General features: G+C 40.2%; 1 protein-coding gene across 1 annotated transcript in view; it reads right to left on the bottom strand.

Annotated features, from left to right (window-relative positions):
• Positions 1 to 17,305, bottom strand: part of Ryr3 (ryanodine receptor 3) — a 526,065-nt gene that overhangs the window by 325,360 nt on the left and 183,400 nt on the right. Inside the window, exon 3 of the mRNA XM_057780394.1 lies at positions 12,575 to 12,682. Within this exon, the coding sequence (XP_057636377.1) occupies positions 12,575 to 12,682 (108 nt within the window). The remainder of the gene's footprint in view (positions 1 to 12,574; positions 12,683 to 17,305) is intronic.

Below are 17,305 nucleotides of genomic sequence, written 5' to 3'. Positions count from 1 at the left end.
TTGTTTACCTTTTGTGTGTGTGTTTTGTCTTTTTTGTTTGTCTTTTTCAATGGATAGGGGAAAACCAAGTCAGTTATGTTTTTCAGTGGGCTTTGTGGTTACTGATAATGTGATGTGATAGAACTTGATACCTAAAAGAGCATTGCATTGTCACTTCTTCCACTGGGAGGGGCCGCTGCTGATCAGGGTCTCCAGACACTCAAAGATCAACCACATGGAGTCTGAAAGCAGTTGTGAGCAGGCAGCCCTCAGGGAGAAGCAGAACTAGAGAGAAAAGCAGACAGACTGGAATGAAGCAGGCTATTCCTATTTCTTGGAATAATATCACCACCTATTTACTAATCTACACCAAGAGTTGTGTATGCGGCTTGAACAGTCAGGAAACGAAGTCCTCCTTGACACCCTAGAAGGCCTTGCCTGGATACAGAAGATGGAAAGGACCACAAAAGCGGTCTTTATTATGTGAATGGAGGGTTCCAACATAGTATAGCACAACTATGAACCACAGGACATCAGCTATTTCGAAAAGAACAAAATGTCTTCTTAGGTTTTCATATCTAACAAGGGGCAGGGAATGGAGCCTAGACCATACCTTATTCGCCACCGTGAATGGTGAATCCGCGTTCTTTACACAGATAGAGTCTTATTCTGCCACTAAGAAGACCTAGGTAGCCTTTCCGATTAGACCAAAGTCTCTCGGTTTGGCTTGAGACTGGAGGTGATGTGAGCGAGGGTGCAGAGACGGTTAAGCGCCATAATTTCACCCTAAAATCTCTCACGGTGAAGCAAACTGTGCGGCATTAAAGATTTGCTCAGTTTTCTGTCCTGTGAAAGTGGTCATCCTAAAAACACGTGCTTGCTTGGATCAAGCAGGGAGCATCTGGGAATCTAAGAGAAAATGATGCCTGTACTTTGGAATATATCTTAAGAGATATAGGAATGTAAGACGATTCTGACCTAAGAGGATGGCATATTGTGAGAAACGGTTATTGTGGTGAACATTTGAGTCTCAAAGCAAAATCTTGTAGCAGTTGCTAACCCCAACCTGAAGTTATTTTTAAATCAGGAGATTATAAAATAAGGTTGTAATTAGAAAGGCTACTTAGGATGGGAGAGAACACTGGGTAGTAGGATCTGGTCTTGACTCTGATCTTGTAAACATGGCTTGTCTCTTCTTGGTGGATACTGGTTCCTGTTAAGCCAGTCCTTGGCACTGCAGGAACTCCGGCTGATACAGAATGCCGTGCAAGGTCTCAGGGGCTACAAACGAAATGGTCTGAAGCCAGCTGGACCTTGCTCCAGGACATACAGGAACACCAGGGATATCATAGAAACTGACTCAGCAGCTTCCCGCTTGGGAACCCCTGGGGTATGGAAGAAAATAAAACTCTGGGTTTATCCTGAAGCTCCTCTTCCTGGATCAAGTTTCTGCATATAAAGCTGCTCTTACAGACACTGATGCCTTTTGCTCTGCAGGGATGCATATACGTACACATGTCAAAAACACGATCATCTGGGGTGGATGCACCTCAATCTTACACCAGAATGTGAGGAAAAATTGAAGTTGCCACTATTGAACAGAGCATGGGAGATGTAAAATATGGAAATCTTTTGATTATTTTGACACATTTCCGAAGATACAGTAATCAAAATGTCACTCTTCAGAAGGAGGGACTAAAGGAACTGACTTTTAAAGTAAACATAGATTATGAAAACTAGACATAAAACAGGCTGTTTTTCTTATGCTAGAATTATGTTTTGATAGTAAGGCCCAATAAGTAAAATAAAAAGAAAGATATAAACACATTCCTTTTAAGCAGGGAGAGAAGTCCAGCAATGCCATCTTTCCGCATCTTGAGTGATATCTTTTATGCACTAAAACTATCTACATTGGTGAAAAGCATTAAGATGAAGTTAATATATTTGCAGGAAAGTACGTAGTTATGGACTGACGGACAAAAGAGACTGGCAGAATCGTTCATCATCTGAAATTCCTGCAAGTAAAATATTAGAAAAAGCGAGAAACCAGTTAGAGTTGGCCCTGATAGGATCAAGGATTTAGCTGTATGAACTGGCTATTCTCCAGTGCTCTTAGAGCAGCAAAATCTAATAAAATCTAATAAAAATTACAGATAAAATCAATACAGTTAGAGGTGAAGTCAGCATAGTCTAAATAGCTTCACATGAGGAGAGAAACAAGCATCCAGATAGGATTTGTGTTAGAGAAAAAGATTAGGGTTATGAAAGATGGTAGGGGGTCCATTTGATACTATAGTAAGTTCAATTGATACTATCTTCTGGAATATACAGAGTTACTGTTTCTTCCCCTGATGTAGACTGAAAACAGTAAATCTAGTATTGTTCCTTTGTTTCCACATATATGATTCCTGTCCAGACAGAAGTCTAGAAAGAATAATGGATTGAGAAGTAGCAGTTGCTCATCCACTTGACAACCAGGGGTCAAATGTCTTGGGTCACAGAGCTACCACTTCTGGTGTCTACACAGCTCTGAGGCTTCCAGAATCACCCCTACGGTTTGACCATTATGACAAGACGCTGGATATAAATGTGGAGCCAAGACTAACCACACAATCAACACAGGCAGAGCAAAAGATTTTGGAAAGCTGTCCTGTTTATTATCCTTCCTCTATCCCTCAGTGTGAGGAAGCCATAGTTCATGATGAAACAGAAGTTATTGGACCCATTTCTAGGCTGAAAGATTATGCATTTGAGGTACCAGATCATTAATTTTGAGATGCAGGTAACTTCTAAACTTGGATCAGCATTTGGAGATAGTCTTTACTAAGCTGGCATGGAAAAATCCCCACGGGGAAGATAAAATGTAAAGTTGCCAGGGTAGCAAAGAGTGGAGACATAGTTGTTCAGGAGGCTGGGACGTGGTGTCTCTCTTTGCTCTGCAGCTGCACTGTGAACTGCAGAGCGGAGAGAAACATTTCATTTTAGAAAGTCAACACCATAGCCTCCTCTACACGACTGACCCAGTGTAGCTGAGTTATCTGTACTCATAAAAAAAAAAAATTAAAGTCTGGAAATTTCTGTACTTAAGAAACAGCCCTGAAAATTTCTAAAAACAAGTCATAATTTTAGAAAATGATCGAGATAAATACACAGAAAAGCAGTATGTTCTGCTCAATTTCCTCATGGGAAAGAAAGGAAAACAGCAGTATTTAGGAACAGTCCCATCACGAATCCTGCCCCTCCCACACCCAGAGAGCAGGGCTCAGGCAAGTCAGCAAGGCAGGTTCCCTAACATTAACTTCCCAGGTCCATTTTTAATTTTCTCCTTTGGCACAAAGCTTCAGTCTGTCTTGACACCCCCTGTTTGCCCCCTGCATCATCAGTCAAAGCCTGAACGGAAGAGATGCTAAAGAAACTGTCAGTGTCTTTCTTCGCCAACAGCTATGCTAGCCTCTGCAGAACAGGGGCCATTTTTCACTCCCTGGGTCTTCCGGAACTTCTAGTCTTTATTTCTGCTTTCTTACTACTATCTTACTGCATCACCTCATACCCAGCCAGACAGTGGGAGCCAGGGAGTGGGACACTTGCCACAGGTTCCTACTCGAATGAAGATCATAATGCCCCACTGGGATCAGGAACTCTCTGGCTTTTAGGCTAATTTTTATTTACTCAGATATCCAAATTGGTGTTTTTACTAATATTTTGCAAAACAGAAGCAAGCTATTTTCTCCAGTTCAACCAATTCTCTCTGCAAATATATAATTTTAACTCTGGTAGCTATTAAAAAATGAAATACATGATCAAAAAAATTGTCTAATAAGTAAATGGAAGGGTTTCTATTCTCTTAGGATTTCTTGAATTCCAAATGTGCTTTACTGGTAAAAGAAAGCATCGGAAAATATTGCCCTTAAATCCACATATCTAACAACTTACAGTTGTGATTCCTCCTGATGCAGAATCCGGCTGCTACCACTTATCTTAGCAGCCACTTCTCCATACTGATTATTTATCTTTAATTCTGCAAAATCTCTCAGTATCAGTGTACTAGGAGAAGCTCAGATACCCAAATTCTTTTTATCTTCTACTAAAGTTTGATAAATATGTTTCAATTTTTTTGCCATGAAAAATTTAAAAGGCAGAACAAAAATGTCCCTGCTAACCGGAAAGTCATGCTTTCTAAGACGGTTATAGTCACTGGACACAGCTATCCTACCAGTGTTTCAGTGTCCAAAGCCGGAATGGCAAGAACCCCAGGGTTTGTGTGACATTCAACCAAGCTAACGTTATCATGGCTACAAGACAGCATCAGGACCACATTGGCATACTGGTCTCATGTGCGGTTTTCACTTCAGCAGAGGAAGGAATCATCACAGAACAAGCAATGGCACTAAAGCTGCAGCAAGAAGTACCAAGTGGAGGATCTGGGGCTTTAGAAACTCTGTGCACCTTTTCACTTGGAAATGTTTCTACCGGGGTGGGGGGGGGGGGATGTGAAGAAATGCAAAAAGCTAGTTAACCTCAATGGTTCTTCTTAACTGTTGGCATTAACATTTAATTGTTCTATTGGGTCACTTGGGGAGATATCACATGAGAAACAGAAGAATACCAAACTAGCTTTTTTCATTTTTATTATGAATTCCAGCCTTATGGATGAGCAGAGCTGGAGTTGCATAATAGCACCAGAACTCAGAAGCACCCGGAAGCTTGAATGAAGGCAAGGCTGCACACTCGTGCCGTCTCATCAAGTTGAAATCTAAGGACACAAGCTATCGAGACTATATCAAGAGAAAAAAAAAAAAAGAGAAACTTTGAAAAACAACTTCCAACATCTTGAAGTTGAAAATAAAAATCTGACAAAAAATAAAAAAACAAAAGCAGACCACAAGTCCACAGACAAGCTGTTCTCCCAACTGCAGAGCTGTGGTAGAACAAGCAGCCTGGCTGGGATTTTGCAGTGTGCAGCCACCTCTCAGCTCTGAGAGATCGAAACGTGTGGTGCAGTAGTATTATGTTTGTAAAATAGCAGAAGCACAGAGAATGGAAATGCCCTGAACACTTAACAAGTGAAAGGCCCAGATCGTTACAAATACAGCTGGAGTCAGGTGCCCATGCAAAGTACACATATATGAAGGAGGGAGAAACATACCCATTCCGAGAGGTCACTGAGCTAGCAAAATAAGAAACAGAACAGTGAATGGATGTTTTAGTGAGCACAGGATTTTCTGAAAGTTGTCAACTCATTTGAGGACTCGATTGAGGCTTGCTACAGAAAACAGAAACAGAATACAGTGAGAACCAATGGACATTGGTAGAGTAGAGACACCCAACCTGTCAACTATTCTATCTTAGCTAGAATCATAACTAGCACTATATGCTGAAATACACTGCTATTTTTCATTTCATTTCTAAGAGAGCAAGCACACAAAGTGTTATAGCCTAATTCTGACTTTCCCATAATGCTATTCACATCAGAGAAATCTGCTCAAGGAAAATGGCCAGTCCCTACACCAGGCAATTAGAAAGTTCTTTCTCTTAGGATTATTGTAACAAATTAATCAGCTTTTTTCTTTAATTAAAGAAGGCTTTTACTGTGAAGTAAGTAATGTCTTCAAGATTGAATATTTTAAGTAAGTACTATGATAGTGAAAAGTCTAGTCCAAAAGTGAAATATAAGCTAAAAATTAATTTCTTCATATATATATAATCTTACCACAGAAATATTTTAATCCATCCATCAGCACAAAATCCCTGAATCACATCATAGCTTGTGGCAGAACAGTGAGAAAGAGAAAAATAAATACATTTTGACAATTTAGTGTGTGAAAAACAAAACCATGGGAACTTTAATTTACAAACATCTCATCTATAACAACATTTAATTTCTAAAAAGCAATGGCTGGCTATTTGAAGAAACAATTCTTGTGCAAATGATGGAATAACTTTCCTTCTGTAAGAATTTTCCAGGAGAACCAGGTTTTCTCAAGGTCAAAGTACATAATCAACACCTGTCCCCTCAGAGGTTCTGTCCTGGGTGGACTTCGGGAGGTTATCTTTGCCTACACCAAAGCAGAAAAAGAACCAACACAGGTATTCATTCTGTCTAAATATAGGAGTGAGTACAATGGCTGATATGGACAGCTCAACATTTCCACAGGGACTTAGTGATGGGCTACAGTCAACAAGATATTCCAGATGAAGTAAGGTGTTGACACTTCCCATTTTAACTTGGCATATCAAACCATCAGGGATTGACTATCTAAACAATGTCCTCTTTCACAGATACTGTAACCAAAATCCAATATCTGTAAGAGTTTTGCCTAGAATTACGTTTCTAAGTGTTTGTAGCATTAGGACCAAGCCTAAACTTTCTGTCTTTCAGCTTTGCCGTCAACACAGCCACCTGCCACAAGCAAATCTGCAGGAGAGATTCTAATACAGGTTTTGATAAACATTTGCAGAAAAGGGCCATTTACCAAGAGATTTGTTATTGTGTGAGTACAAAAATATTATTGGTTTCATAATAGGAGTTGATAACCAGCAATAGATTAAAAAATGAATGAGGGCAGCTTTAGGAATCTGTTACTGATTTTCTCCCTTCTAAATAGAAAGCAAGGTCAAGTCAAACTAATTAAGAATTTAATGGAATGAGACATGCTACCAGTGCACTATGAGATCTCCAGTTAAGAATGGAATGATGGAACATCCTAGTTTTGCAAACCAAGTGATAGAGGGGGCTATCCTCCAGCTAATACTCTGAGAGGCAATGGCCTTGGGAAGGCATTGAGAGTCTGTGACAAAGTCACCCCACCAAAGGTTTGAACAGCTTTTGGCAGTAGGTTTTACCAACAAGCACAAAGAACGTTCATATTTTCAGACCTACCATGACTATTAGAGGGTAGCCTGGCTATGCTACTCTAGGGTTTGGTGTACATGTAGGCAAGCTAGGATTAGATCACCACATGAACACAGGTAACCTTGTACTTCTAAAAGGAAAGCCTTATAAAATAGTCCAAAGACATAATGAATTATTTATTATTGGAAATGAACCATTAAACAATTTATTTCTCTTTTTTAAAGGTGCAATTTTTCCCCTTTAAAAACTGTTTTTATTGAACTACATATTTTCCTCTGCTCTCCTCCCTTCCTCTCCCCTCTACTCCTACTCTCTCCCATGGTCCCCATGCTCCCAGTTTACTCAGGAGATCTTGTCTTTTTCTACTTCCCATGTAGATTAGTTCAATGTATGTCTCTCTTAGGGTCCTCATTGTTGTCTAGGTTCTCCGGGATTGTAATCTATAGACTGGTTTTCTTTGCTTTATGTCTAAAACCCACTTATGAGTGAGTACATATGATAGGTCTGGGTTACCTCACTCAATATGATGCTTTCTAGATCCATCCATTTGTCTGAAAATTTCAAGATGTCATTATTTTTTTCTGCTGTGTAGTACTCCATTGTGTATCTGCATCATATTTTCCTTATCCTTCTTTGTTTGAGGGGCATTTGGGTTGTTTCTAGGTTCTGGCTATGACAAATAATGCTGCTATGAACATAGTTGAGCATATGTCTAAAAGTGTAATATTTTTAACATTGGAAATGGGTATCAAGCTGATTCACAATGTGCCCATTTCCTCCAAAGACCTTGTTCCCTTCCTATTAAAATGCATTCTCAATCTGAATTTTTCCTTTGACAATTAGAAGGTGAACACAAAGACCTCAACTCAGAGGTTAAAACTAGATGATGGATTGGGGCAGCTCCTTTGTTTCTGTAATACAGAGATGTCTGTGGAGATCCAGAGGCCCAGGAAGAAAGTGGAAAATATTCATTTAGCCTTCTTCATTCTGGAGGAGTTCTCACATAGTCCCTAAGCAAGAGTTCTGCCATTAAAGGAAAAGCCTTCTGCAAACCTTCATCAGTAACTGTGTGATTTGTTGTCTGCTACCTGGAAGAGTGTGATGTAGCTGGTTCCTTTCTGTTATGCAATCTCCTGTAACTTTATGTGATAGCCGAGTGTCCTGAACTTGGCCGTCATAAAAAAACTACAGTAAAGTATCCTGCTTGTAGGTCTTTTACACAAATAGCATAATCTAAATCTTTGCCTCATTGGTTGTTTACAAGGTCAGATGATCCCCAGTAACTGCACCTAGCTTCAACAGACATAGACATGTCATCTTCAAGAAGGGTCAATACACGATAAGCATGCCACATCACATATGAGAATTTCTCTAGTAAATGTTCTGTGCATAGTAGCGCCCACTCTAAGGACAAGGACAAACGAAAGGAACCTGAAGCTTGTTTTAGAGTTAATGGCCATTGTATACATAATACACAGAAATAGAGAGGAACCCCTGTGAGGCTATTTATGATGAAGGGTCTTGCAGAGATAATATCTCTCCAGGTCACATTTCAAATCAATGTTAGAAAGCTGAATGTATTAGCAAGATGCTTAAGATTACAAAGTCAAACATAATCTTAATCTTCCAGGTTATGGATAAAATTAACATTCACATTGCAACCACGGCCTTACTTATATATAAGTGTGTACATATATATGCACACACATACATATTTAATCTCTCCTTTTAGTACTACAGGACTGACACTGATGAAGTCAGAACTCTTATCAAAAATGTATAGTTGGTAAACGTGTTAATCAAGAGCTATCATTACTAGAGGCATTGTGTCACTTAGTGTCAGAACTCATCTGAAGCTGGGCAGCACTCGATTTGATATGTACCAGGTCATTTCATAAGGGATTCTTTCCTTTGTTGTACTGTGAAACTTTTCTAAAACAAAACAAAAACCAACCAAACAAAAAAACTTGTAATAGGAGTTAGTGGAGAGATGACATAGGAGCTGAACCTCTGTGCACTCCGACAAGCAGTTGTGAGCACTGATCTTCTTTGGTTATCAGTCTGTGTGGAAGGGTGCATTTGAGGGAGGTGGAAATTAAGGCACAGAAAAGACAATTTATTCTAGAGACAACCTTGTGAGGATAGTAAGGACTTAAAATATATCTGTGTGATTCTTAGGCATGCTGCTATACTAAAAATTAGTTATTTTTGGATGGTGAAGGGATTGGGACTTTGAGGGAAATGAGCATTGTTCTTGGCTCCATATCATGCTACACGCTCATGAACAGTCCAGAAACTAGAGGTCAACAAAAAATCTGAACATATTTTAATATTTGCATGCAAGCATTTTATTTCAAATACCTGCTATAGAGTTGGCTTCATTCCAAGTGTCAATTCTTTGGTAATCTCCCCAAAATAAAATTAGATAAGATTAGATCAGGAGGAGATGATCCAAAGGTGAGATTAGCTTGGGCACTCTCTGAAAGGTACTGGACCTTTCTGCCCAGAGGCCCTCACAATTAATTATCCCTTTCAACATATAGCTGGCTTTCATATACCACTCGCTACAGCTAAGGACATTTCAATAATAATTCTCCATTGTTAAATTTGGCTAGGTATCTTTGTTAGCAAGAGAAATTGCTGCAGAATGGTAGATCCTTGCAAAAAGCTTCTGTACATGCATCACGCAAAAGTGCAAACAACCGAAATCATTTTTTAAAATGCCGAGTTGCTACACAGCAGTGAACAGGTGCAGCACACAAGGACCAATCTTTGACTAGAAGGGAAAAAAAATTACACTCTTCAAGGCATTCTGTTTGGTGGCAGTCGTGATCATTACTGAAAGTAATACTTATTTAAAAGCCGTAAATGGCCATTTCCAAACAGAACTGCATGTCATCAAAAGGAGGCAGCCTCCTGCTCGCGCCCGGGCCCCCCTGAGTCTCATTACACTCTGTCGTGTTAGCTCACTTCCTTCTTTATTTTTTCTTTCTTATTTTTTAGACTTCTTTTTCTTCCCTGCTGAGTATTATCTTCTAAAATCAAATTAACAGCTAATGGTAAATGTGCACAGTCACTTCAGGAAAGCAAAAACAGACACGAGAGATTATATAAAAATAGCATTTCTCACACTAAAGACTAAGAGCCCAGATGGAAGTGTGAGAGGATCGCAAGTAGGTTGTAGTGCCTGAAGCTGTTATCTAGGTAACTGTTTTGTAGAGTCAGTAAATGGGTACTAAAACTATAATAATTTTGAGAAATCATTTCCATCTGTGTTCCATCTTTTAAAAAACTCTTCTCCTAGCTCTAAGATTTCCAGTGAAGAATAGTAATAATAATAATGATAACAAGATAGGAAATAACTATTAGATTTTGCTTTGGTAAAAATATCACAAAAAGGAAATATGATAAATTTTGGAGACAAAAATTGATATTGTGACTATTATCCAGTGGCTAACTAATAATAAAATGTCATGGATCTTTATTTTGAATGAGTTTTCAAAAGAGTAGATTTCTTCAATGAGATTCAACATATAACTATCTAAATATTATAAAGAACAGATGTGTGTTAAAATGCAACTATATTGAACAAATTTCTGCTATAACATAGGAGGTAATTAAGAAGGCATTTTTTAATATATTCCAGAACTAAGGTTTCAGTTTCTTTAAATTGGTCTTTTATCTTATTTTATTTTTTACTGGTCCTTATTTAAGACAAAGTTAACATTAAGACTATGGATCAAATTCTTGGCAACAAAGAAATTTACTTTCTTATTTATAGGATTCTCTGAGCGATTTGAGATAAATGATAAATATCAAGGATCCCTTCAGAATATTTTCTTTGAACATAACAGGATAAGACAATAGCCAAGGACTCACTCTGGGCATCAACTCAACTCTCTTTACCTATTCTGGGTCTATTGAGTGCTCAGGATCGAGCAGAGCAGGTCTTATTTGATACCAACAATGGTGATATTTAAAATCAGTCAAGTTTCTCATCAAAGAAATCTGGATATGATGAATCCTTGGGAAAAGAATAAGCAACTTTTTATTGCTGCTTCATCAAAATCGGCAATGCTTGGTGAGCTACATGGAGACACGGAGTGCTGAGGTCAATGCAAGAAGGAAGTGAAGTCAAAGGGGGCGGAAAAAGAACTCATGTCAATGCTCTGAGAAACAGAGAAAATTATTATCAGATTAATCTAATCAGAAAAATGAAAACCACAAACGTTTGGCATTTATGATCCTAGAGATGTAGACACTCTAAGGATATAAGTTAGAACATTCTGGCTTTCAGCCTTCAGAGGTCTTATCTAAGATCACATTAAGGTCTAGAAAATGACCAAAATGTAAACATGAATTCAATCATGTCTGTGGTCACTGTTTCTTTAATCACAAATGTATTGTGAATGACTTTATCAATGTCAAATTAGAATAAACTATGTTTCTTAGTAGCTGCACACTGCTCCTCACCATGAGTGGCAAGCTCTCTGGGACAGGAGAAAGAGATTAAAACTTGCAACGGGAGAGCAGAGTGAAGAGAAGAGCCTTCGGATAGCTTAGTGTCTTCATGCAACACACTTGAAGGGTCAGTGGAGGCTGCTGGGCGGATCAAATATCTAAACTGGTTCCTTGAAGGAAGGGAAGAGAGAGAAGGAGGAGGAGGAGGAGGAGGAGGAGGAGGAGGAGGAGGAGGAGGAGGAGGAGGAGGAGGAATGCCGGGCCACACTGAGGAAATAGCTGGCAGATAGGGTCAGAGGCAAGGAGGACTGGCATGTTGGAAGTAGTGGGGGAGTTTGGTGTGTCTGGGACACTGAGTGCTGGTGGGATTTAGTGACAGATGAAGCAGATGAACAGGGCTCACCAAATACTATAGGGCTTTCAGCTGTGCTGAGGAGTTGGGAATTCATCTCAAAGTACGGAGAAATGAAGGAATTTAAAACAAGTGCATGCAATTAATTGGGCCTTCATTTTAGAAAGGAATTCATGACTAGGGGGAGGCAGTCAGTACTAAAGGAATGAGAACAGTGAGTAGGCTCTTGCAGTATCCCAGGAGACAAAGTTGACATCATCAGGTGGAGCACGGGGAGTGAGGATGGGACAGAGATATATTGGCTTTGAATAGCCAGGCACTACAATTATAGTATTGGATGGGAAATTGACATAAATGAGTGGGTCCTTTGCAGATAGGAAAATTATTCTGAAATATTTGAGTAATCAACTCCCTGGCTGAAGAACCTTCTAGAAGATAATAGAGTGCCCTTCTCAGTTTAACAGTCATGACAACAGTATTTTAAGCCAGCCCTGTATTTTCTCATCATCAGTGAAATCAGCCTGAATTCTACAGGAGACCTCTTTCAACTACTGTAACCTGGTTGTGCTCTGCCCAGAGTTATAAAACCTCAGTGAGATTCTCCATGGAAAAATCACCTGCAGCGCAGGCATTTTTAGTCTCAAGGTGCTCTTGGCCTCTCCATGTTCCCCAGTAAACTTGGGAGTAAGAGGCAGAGAAGGGAGCCCAGCCGGCGACAGTGGTGCGCTCATCTGTTTTCTGCGGGAAGCCGATCAATCCAAAAGAGAAAGAATTAGAGTTTCTGAGTAAGAGGTATCTAAACTCGGAAGAAAGGCTTCCTATCTCTACATGGAGGTCCTTCCAGTCCTGAAGTGAAAGGATGAAAAGCCAAGTATGCTTTGGGGCTGTGGGTGTCTAACGCAAACCCAGGGCATGATGCAGGTACTCACCCCTTCTCCGCCATTTTCAACCGTGTTCGCAAGCATTTCTTGCAGTGCTCTGACAGATAAGGACTGTTCCAGCACGAAATTGCAGACACAGAGATCTGGAGGGATGTACTGTGGAAATAAAACCAGAGTGAGGATGCTTTTTCGTATCAGTCAGGGATCAGTCACACAGGGGCATCACAACGGCACTGGCCCCTACCAACTAAAATGACAGCTGGCTGGACGGATAGAAATGTAGCAAGGCAGCTTTCCCAAGTTAAGATGAGTTTTAATTTGGATCATAAAGGATGAAAAGAAGCAAAGCTTCATGGGAACAGTGGCCAAATGTCAGGAGCTGCTTGAGTGAAGACGGGTGGTCCATATGGGTGAAGAACACACACGGCCCTGTTGAAGAAAGAACAGGAAGGAAAGGAGAGGTTCATCTACACTCAAGACTGAGTGCAGGAAGAAATGCACTGATGTCTCCTCAGTGAACTCACAGGAACAGAACTAGACAAAGTGTGGCTCTAGATTGCAACAGCCCACATAGGAAATCTGCTTATTTGTGAAGAAAACCTGGATTTGATCATGCATAAAGAGGCAGAGAGGGGATTAAAAGCTACATAAACATAGGTCTGAAAGAGGAAAACTTATGACGCATATAATAGCCATTATAATATTAGAGTCACTTAGCAGGAATCAGTTATCATCATGACACTAGCATTGCTCTGGATATTTCTTACCAATGACTAAAGCTCCTTCCCTGAATACTGCTGGCAATAGCTAACGCTCTTCAAGTGAGCATGTTCTCCATGCCAGGTATTTTCCTAAATGTTCTGCATACATTAACACACCTAGTCTGTATCAGCATCCATTAAGATAGGTACTCCTAACGCCCCAGTTAATAGCCCAGGGAATGAAGGCATAGGACATTCAGGTCATCAGGTATTTGGCTAAGTCAGATTCACACAGAGGCAGTCTGTCTCTAGGGTTCAAGCATTTAACCCTATACTGTTCTCCATACTAATTTAGACAGATTTCTTTTTTTACAATTAGAAAATTTTAGATTGGCAAATATTTAAGTACTACATTTCTGTTTGATAATGAGAAAGCTAGAAAAAACAAGGCCATTGCCCTCAGGACCTTACGGTCAAATTTCATTGTATGCCCTCTTCCTTGGGAATACAACTTGTGACTGTCCTCAACGCCCATCCTTCCTTTGATAGTAGATCAGCGTGACGAGAATAGCACCACTGAGAATGTGGGGCTGCGAGGCAGAAGATGGCCATGGGAGGTGCTGCTGGCAGAAGGACCCTCACAGACAACGTATGTCCTTTTTCCAGAGTAGCCTGCTAGTCTGTGGTAAAACCCTGGGTTCACCCTTCAACATAAAACCTGTTTAAGGGAAAATAATACAAAATAATACAAATAGCAAAATATCTTAACTGACAGAGTCATGACCTGAATCACACAATCTTGAGCTGACTGGAAAAGGAGTTAATCATAAAATAACCAAGAGAGGCACAGTTGCATCCCGGTAGCTGTGCACGATGGTCAGAATATCCTCTGTGGGTGCATGTTCTCAAAGCTGGTGTTAGGATGTCTGTGTCTGAGCATTGCTGCACATGGGCACTAACGATGTGTATGTCTCCTCAAAGGACCTTGCCTTTCGTGCTTCTAATGGAACACTTTCTGCGTCTTTGTGAACTTTTCTAGAGAAACAGAAGGGGAAAAATCTCCTAAAAAGGAGATCTGGTCTATCCATGGTTTGGGAGGGAAAAAGGATCACCTTATCCCAAGCACGTCCCATATAACTCATAAATATTCATAAAACCTTTCAAAGAGTATGCAGCATAGACCCCACTGTGCTGTTATGCCTGCCTTGGGACAGCCCACGCCAATCTCTCTTTGGAGTGCTTGCTTTGCTAAGTAAACCACGTAAACTGTGTCTCTCAAATACATCTTTCCTTTGAGGAGAACAGACAAGCAGTCCCCACCCCCCACCGTCTGTCTGTTCCTCAGGATAGGAAGCAGAAACTGACAATTATTCCTAACGCTTCAGAATGGAAAACCATTTCCATGGAGTCTGATTTAAAGGTAAAGGTAGCTCATTACTAAGAGCTAGATAACTTCCCAGACTAGTGTTTTCCATTTAAAAAACAAAGATGATGGAATTTACTGTTTTAAGTTACTTTTATTTTTATGTGCTTGTATATTTCTCATCTCTTCCCAGCCTTAATGTGCTGAAAAACTAAGAACTTGCTGTCCTAAATGTAAAATGATGTCCTATTTGTTAGACCTATTGGGATTGTTTTCAATAAAGTGTTAAGACTCCATCATTAAAGTATTAACCTAGACATGGACCATCCTATCCCACAGCTAGCTTTGGTGACTTTTGTTTTGAAGTACTTTGCCACTAAGGCTTTGAGGGACTAGTTTTCTGTTTCAGCTCTTTCTCCACAGGTCTGCCTAATCAGAAAAACTAAAAGCCTAGTTGTCCCAGAATTCTGGTGGAACAGGAATTTCCCCGGTCTCATCCTAACAGTTTAACTGAGGAGAAAGGGTTCTATGTACAAAGAATATCACCATATCTTCACTTCACAGTCGCTTTTTCTTTGCTTTGTTTTCAAAGTGCATTCTTAAAGCAGGTGATTAATTCATTTTCATGGGAATCAAGACAGAGGCTTCTGAGCCTCATCTCTCTCAGAGCATTGTAGCACTATTATGGGCAGTATGCAATTACATGATCAAGTATTTCCCTGGAGACTTGATGCTGTAAACATATATCACTGAACAGAGTATCCCAAAATATGCCATCCTGGGAGATTTTATATAGCTGTGTCTACCTGCAGTTCATGTCCGTTCAGAACACAGAACTCATTCAGTCTTTCACCCTCCTTCACTTCTTTAGACCATGTGATGTGGAGAGTTTCCTTTCAGAAATATCTGCAGTTGAAGTTCATATTTGAAAGGGGGCTCTAAACTGGTCATTTAAATAGTCTCATTTTATATGTCTTTAATAACTAATCTATTTAACTTATTCCCTCAACAGCCCCAAGTATCCAAGACCTTTTCTTACAGGAGATTACCTGATTTAGCAACCTTTTCTCTCAGAGTATGGTTTGCTTGGAGGGGAGATAGGATCTCTTGTCTGTGTCATCGTTCATTAAGATGGAGGGTTGATGATAACGTGGACAATCGGCATGCTACAACTGTATCTGGCCTTTCCCTCCAGGTACTAAAATTACCAAGAAAATCTTACTTTCATGAATGGCAGGAATAGGTACATTTAAGCAGGGGCTAGTTTGCATCAGGAGGATGTATCTCAAGGTGGATAGATCCTTATGGTTTTGTTTCTGTATTTCTAGCATGCGGTCCCTGCTTGCAACTCTTTATATTTGGGAAAGTGATCACATCACTTTAATAGCACACAGAATAATGTGTGGGCAGTGTTGAGGGAGAGAACAGAGTAACAGAAATATCTGGAGAAAAACAAAACGCAACTTGTGACATGAATGAGCGCAGAGTCATCTGACCAGCTATGCCAGCTGCCATCCTTAATTAAACTCCAAACTGGACCGAGCTCCCACCTCTATACCCCTAAAGAATGAGCCAAGGCCACTCGCTCATCCAAGCTCATTTGTCTGCATCCAGGAGAGTCCCCCAGGAGGCCAGCTCATTGTCTCGATGCTCTGGAGCCTCTGCCTCAGTCACTCTGTCTGCCAGACATGGGGCACATATTTGATGATTCTCAGCACGGAGAGAAAGACTCTGTTGACATCTGTTCTGAAATAGTTCCTCATCACTCTCCCAGCCCTGTCCTTAGCCTACAAAAGCATTTCATTTCAAAATGTCCTACAGAGAACCTTGAGATGCCAGGGCCCTGGAAAGCCAGGGATAAATATTCATTTAGCCCCACTATGTGCAAAATTGCAGATAGGCAGTTCTAGTTATCATCCACGCTCTGTAAACTTACACAACAGCATGGTTTTTCTGAGGCTTGCTGCATGCACCCTAGCTGGTGGGAATCTGATGACCCTGTTAGCAGAGCATTTCACGTTTCTCTAGGACCCAAGAAGAGCCATTCCACATTGCAGTAGCTCATCCAAGTGAAGAGATGAGCTAATAATAAGGAGGAGAATCATCACCTTCCCCTCATAAAGTTAACCACCGTCTGTTTTTCCTTGTCTAGGTTCTGAGGTACAGGAGTCCATCGATTGAATAGGCAGTGGGGTTTTTGAAAAATTGGTCTGATTTACTTAGTGCCCTTGTATGTAAAACAGTGAATGTTTGATTCTCTGTAATCCTTTAATATCATCTAGATATGTATGACTGATAGTAGCTACAGCTATGGACAAATTGCATTGAGCCTCTCTGGCTGAGTCATTTCTCCAGACCTCCTGTTCAGGAATTAAGAGACTGTTGTTGTGATCCCATTGTTGTGATCTTCTTTGACTTCTCTGCTAATTCATCTGTTTCACACAGTGTCATATCTCAGGGGTGCACCCTTTATGTGAATAGATGCCCCAACACAAGTTAGAATGCTCTCTGCACAGTGACACTGTTGTAGGATGGCCCGAGTTCAAATTTCTGCCCTAAAAGCTGTTAATTAAATGATGTGAAGCAAGTAACTTGGTTTCTCTGATCCTTAACTTTCTGTTTTGTAAAATCGTATCTCCTCAGATAAACGTTTTAGGTTTGAGTAGCTTAAAAACTGAATGCAGGTAATAGACACTTGAACTATGAAAGAGGACA

This window comes from Chionomys nivalis, chromosome 9 (genome assembly GCF_950005125.1).
Source record: "Chionomys nivalis chromosome 9, mChiNiv1.1, whole genome shotgun sequence".
NCBI lineage: Eukaryota > Metazoa > Chordata > Mammalia > Rodentia > Cricetidae > Chionomys > Chionomys nivalis.
The sequence above is the reverse complement of the archived record's forward strand: the minus strand, read 5'-3'. Positions and strand labels throughout refer to the sequence as shown.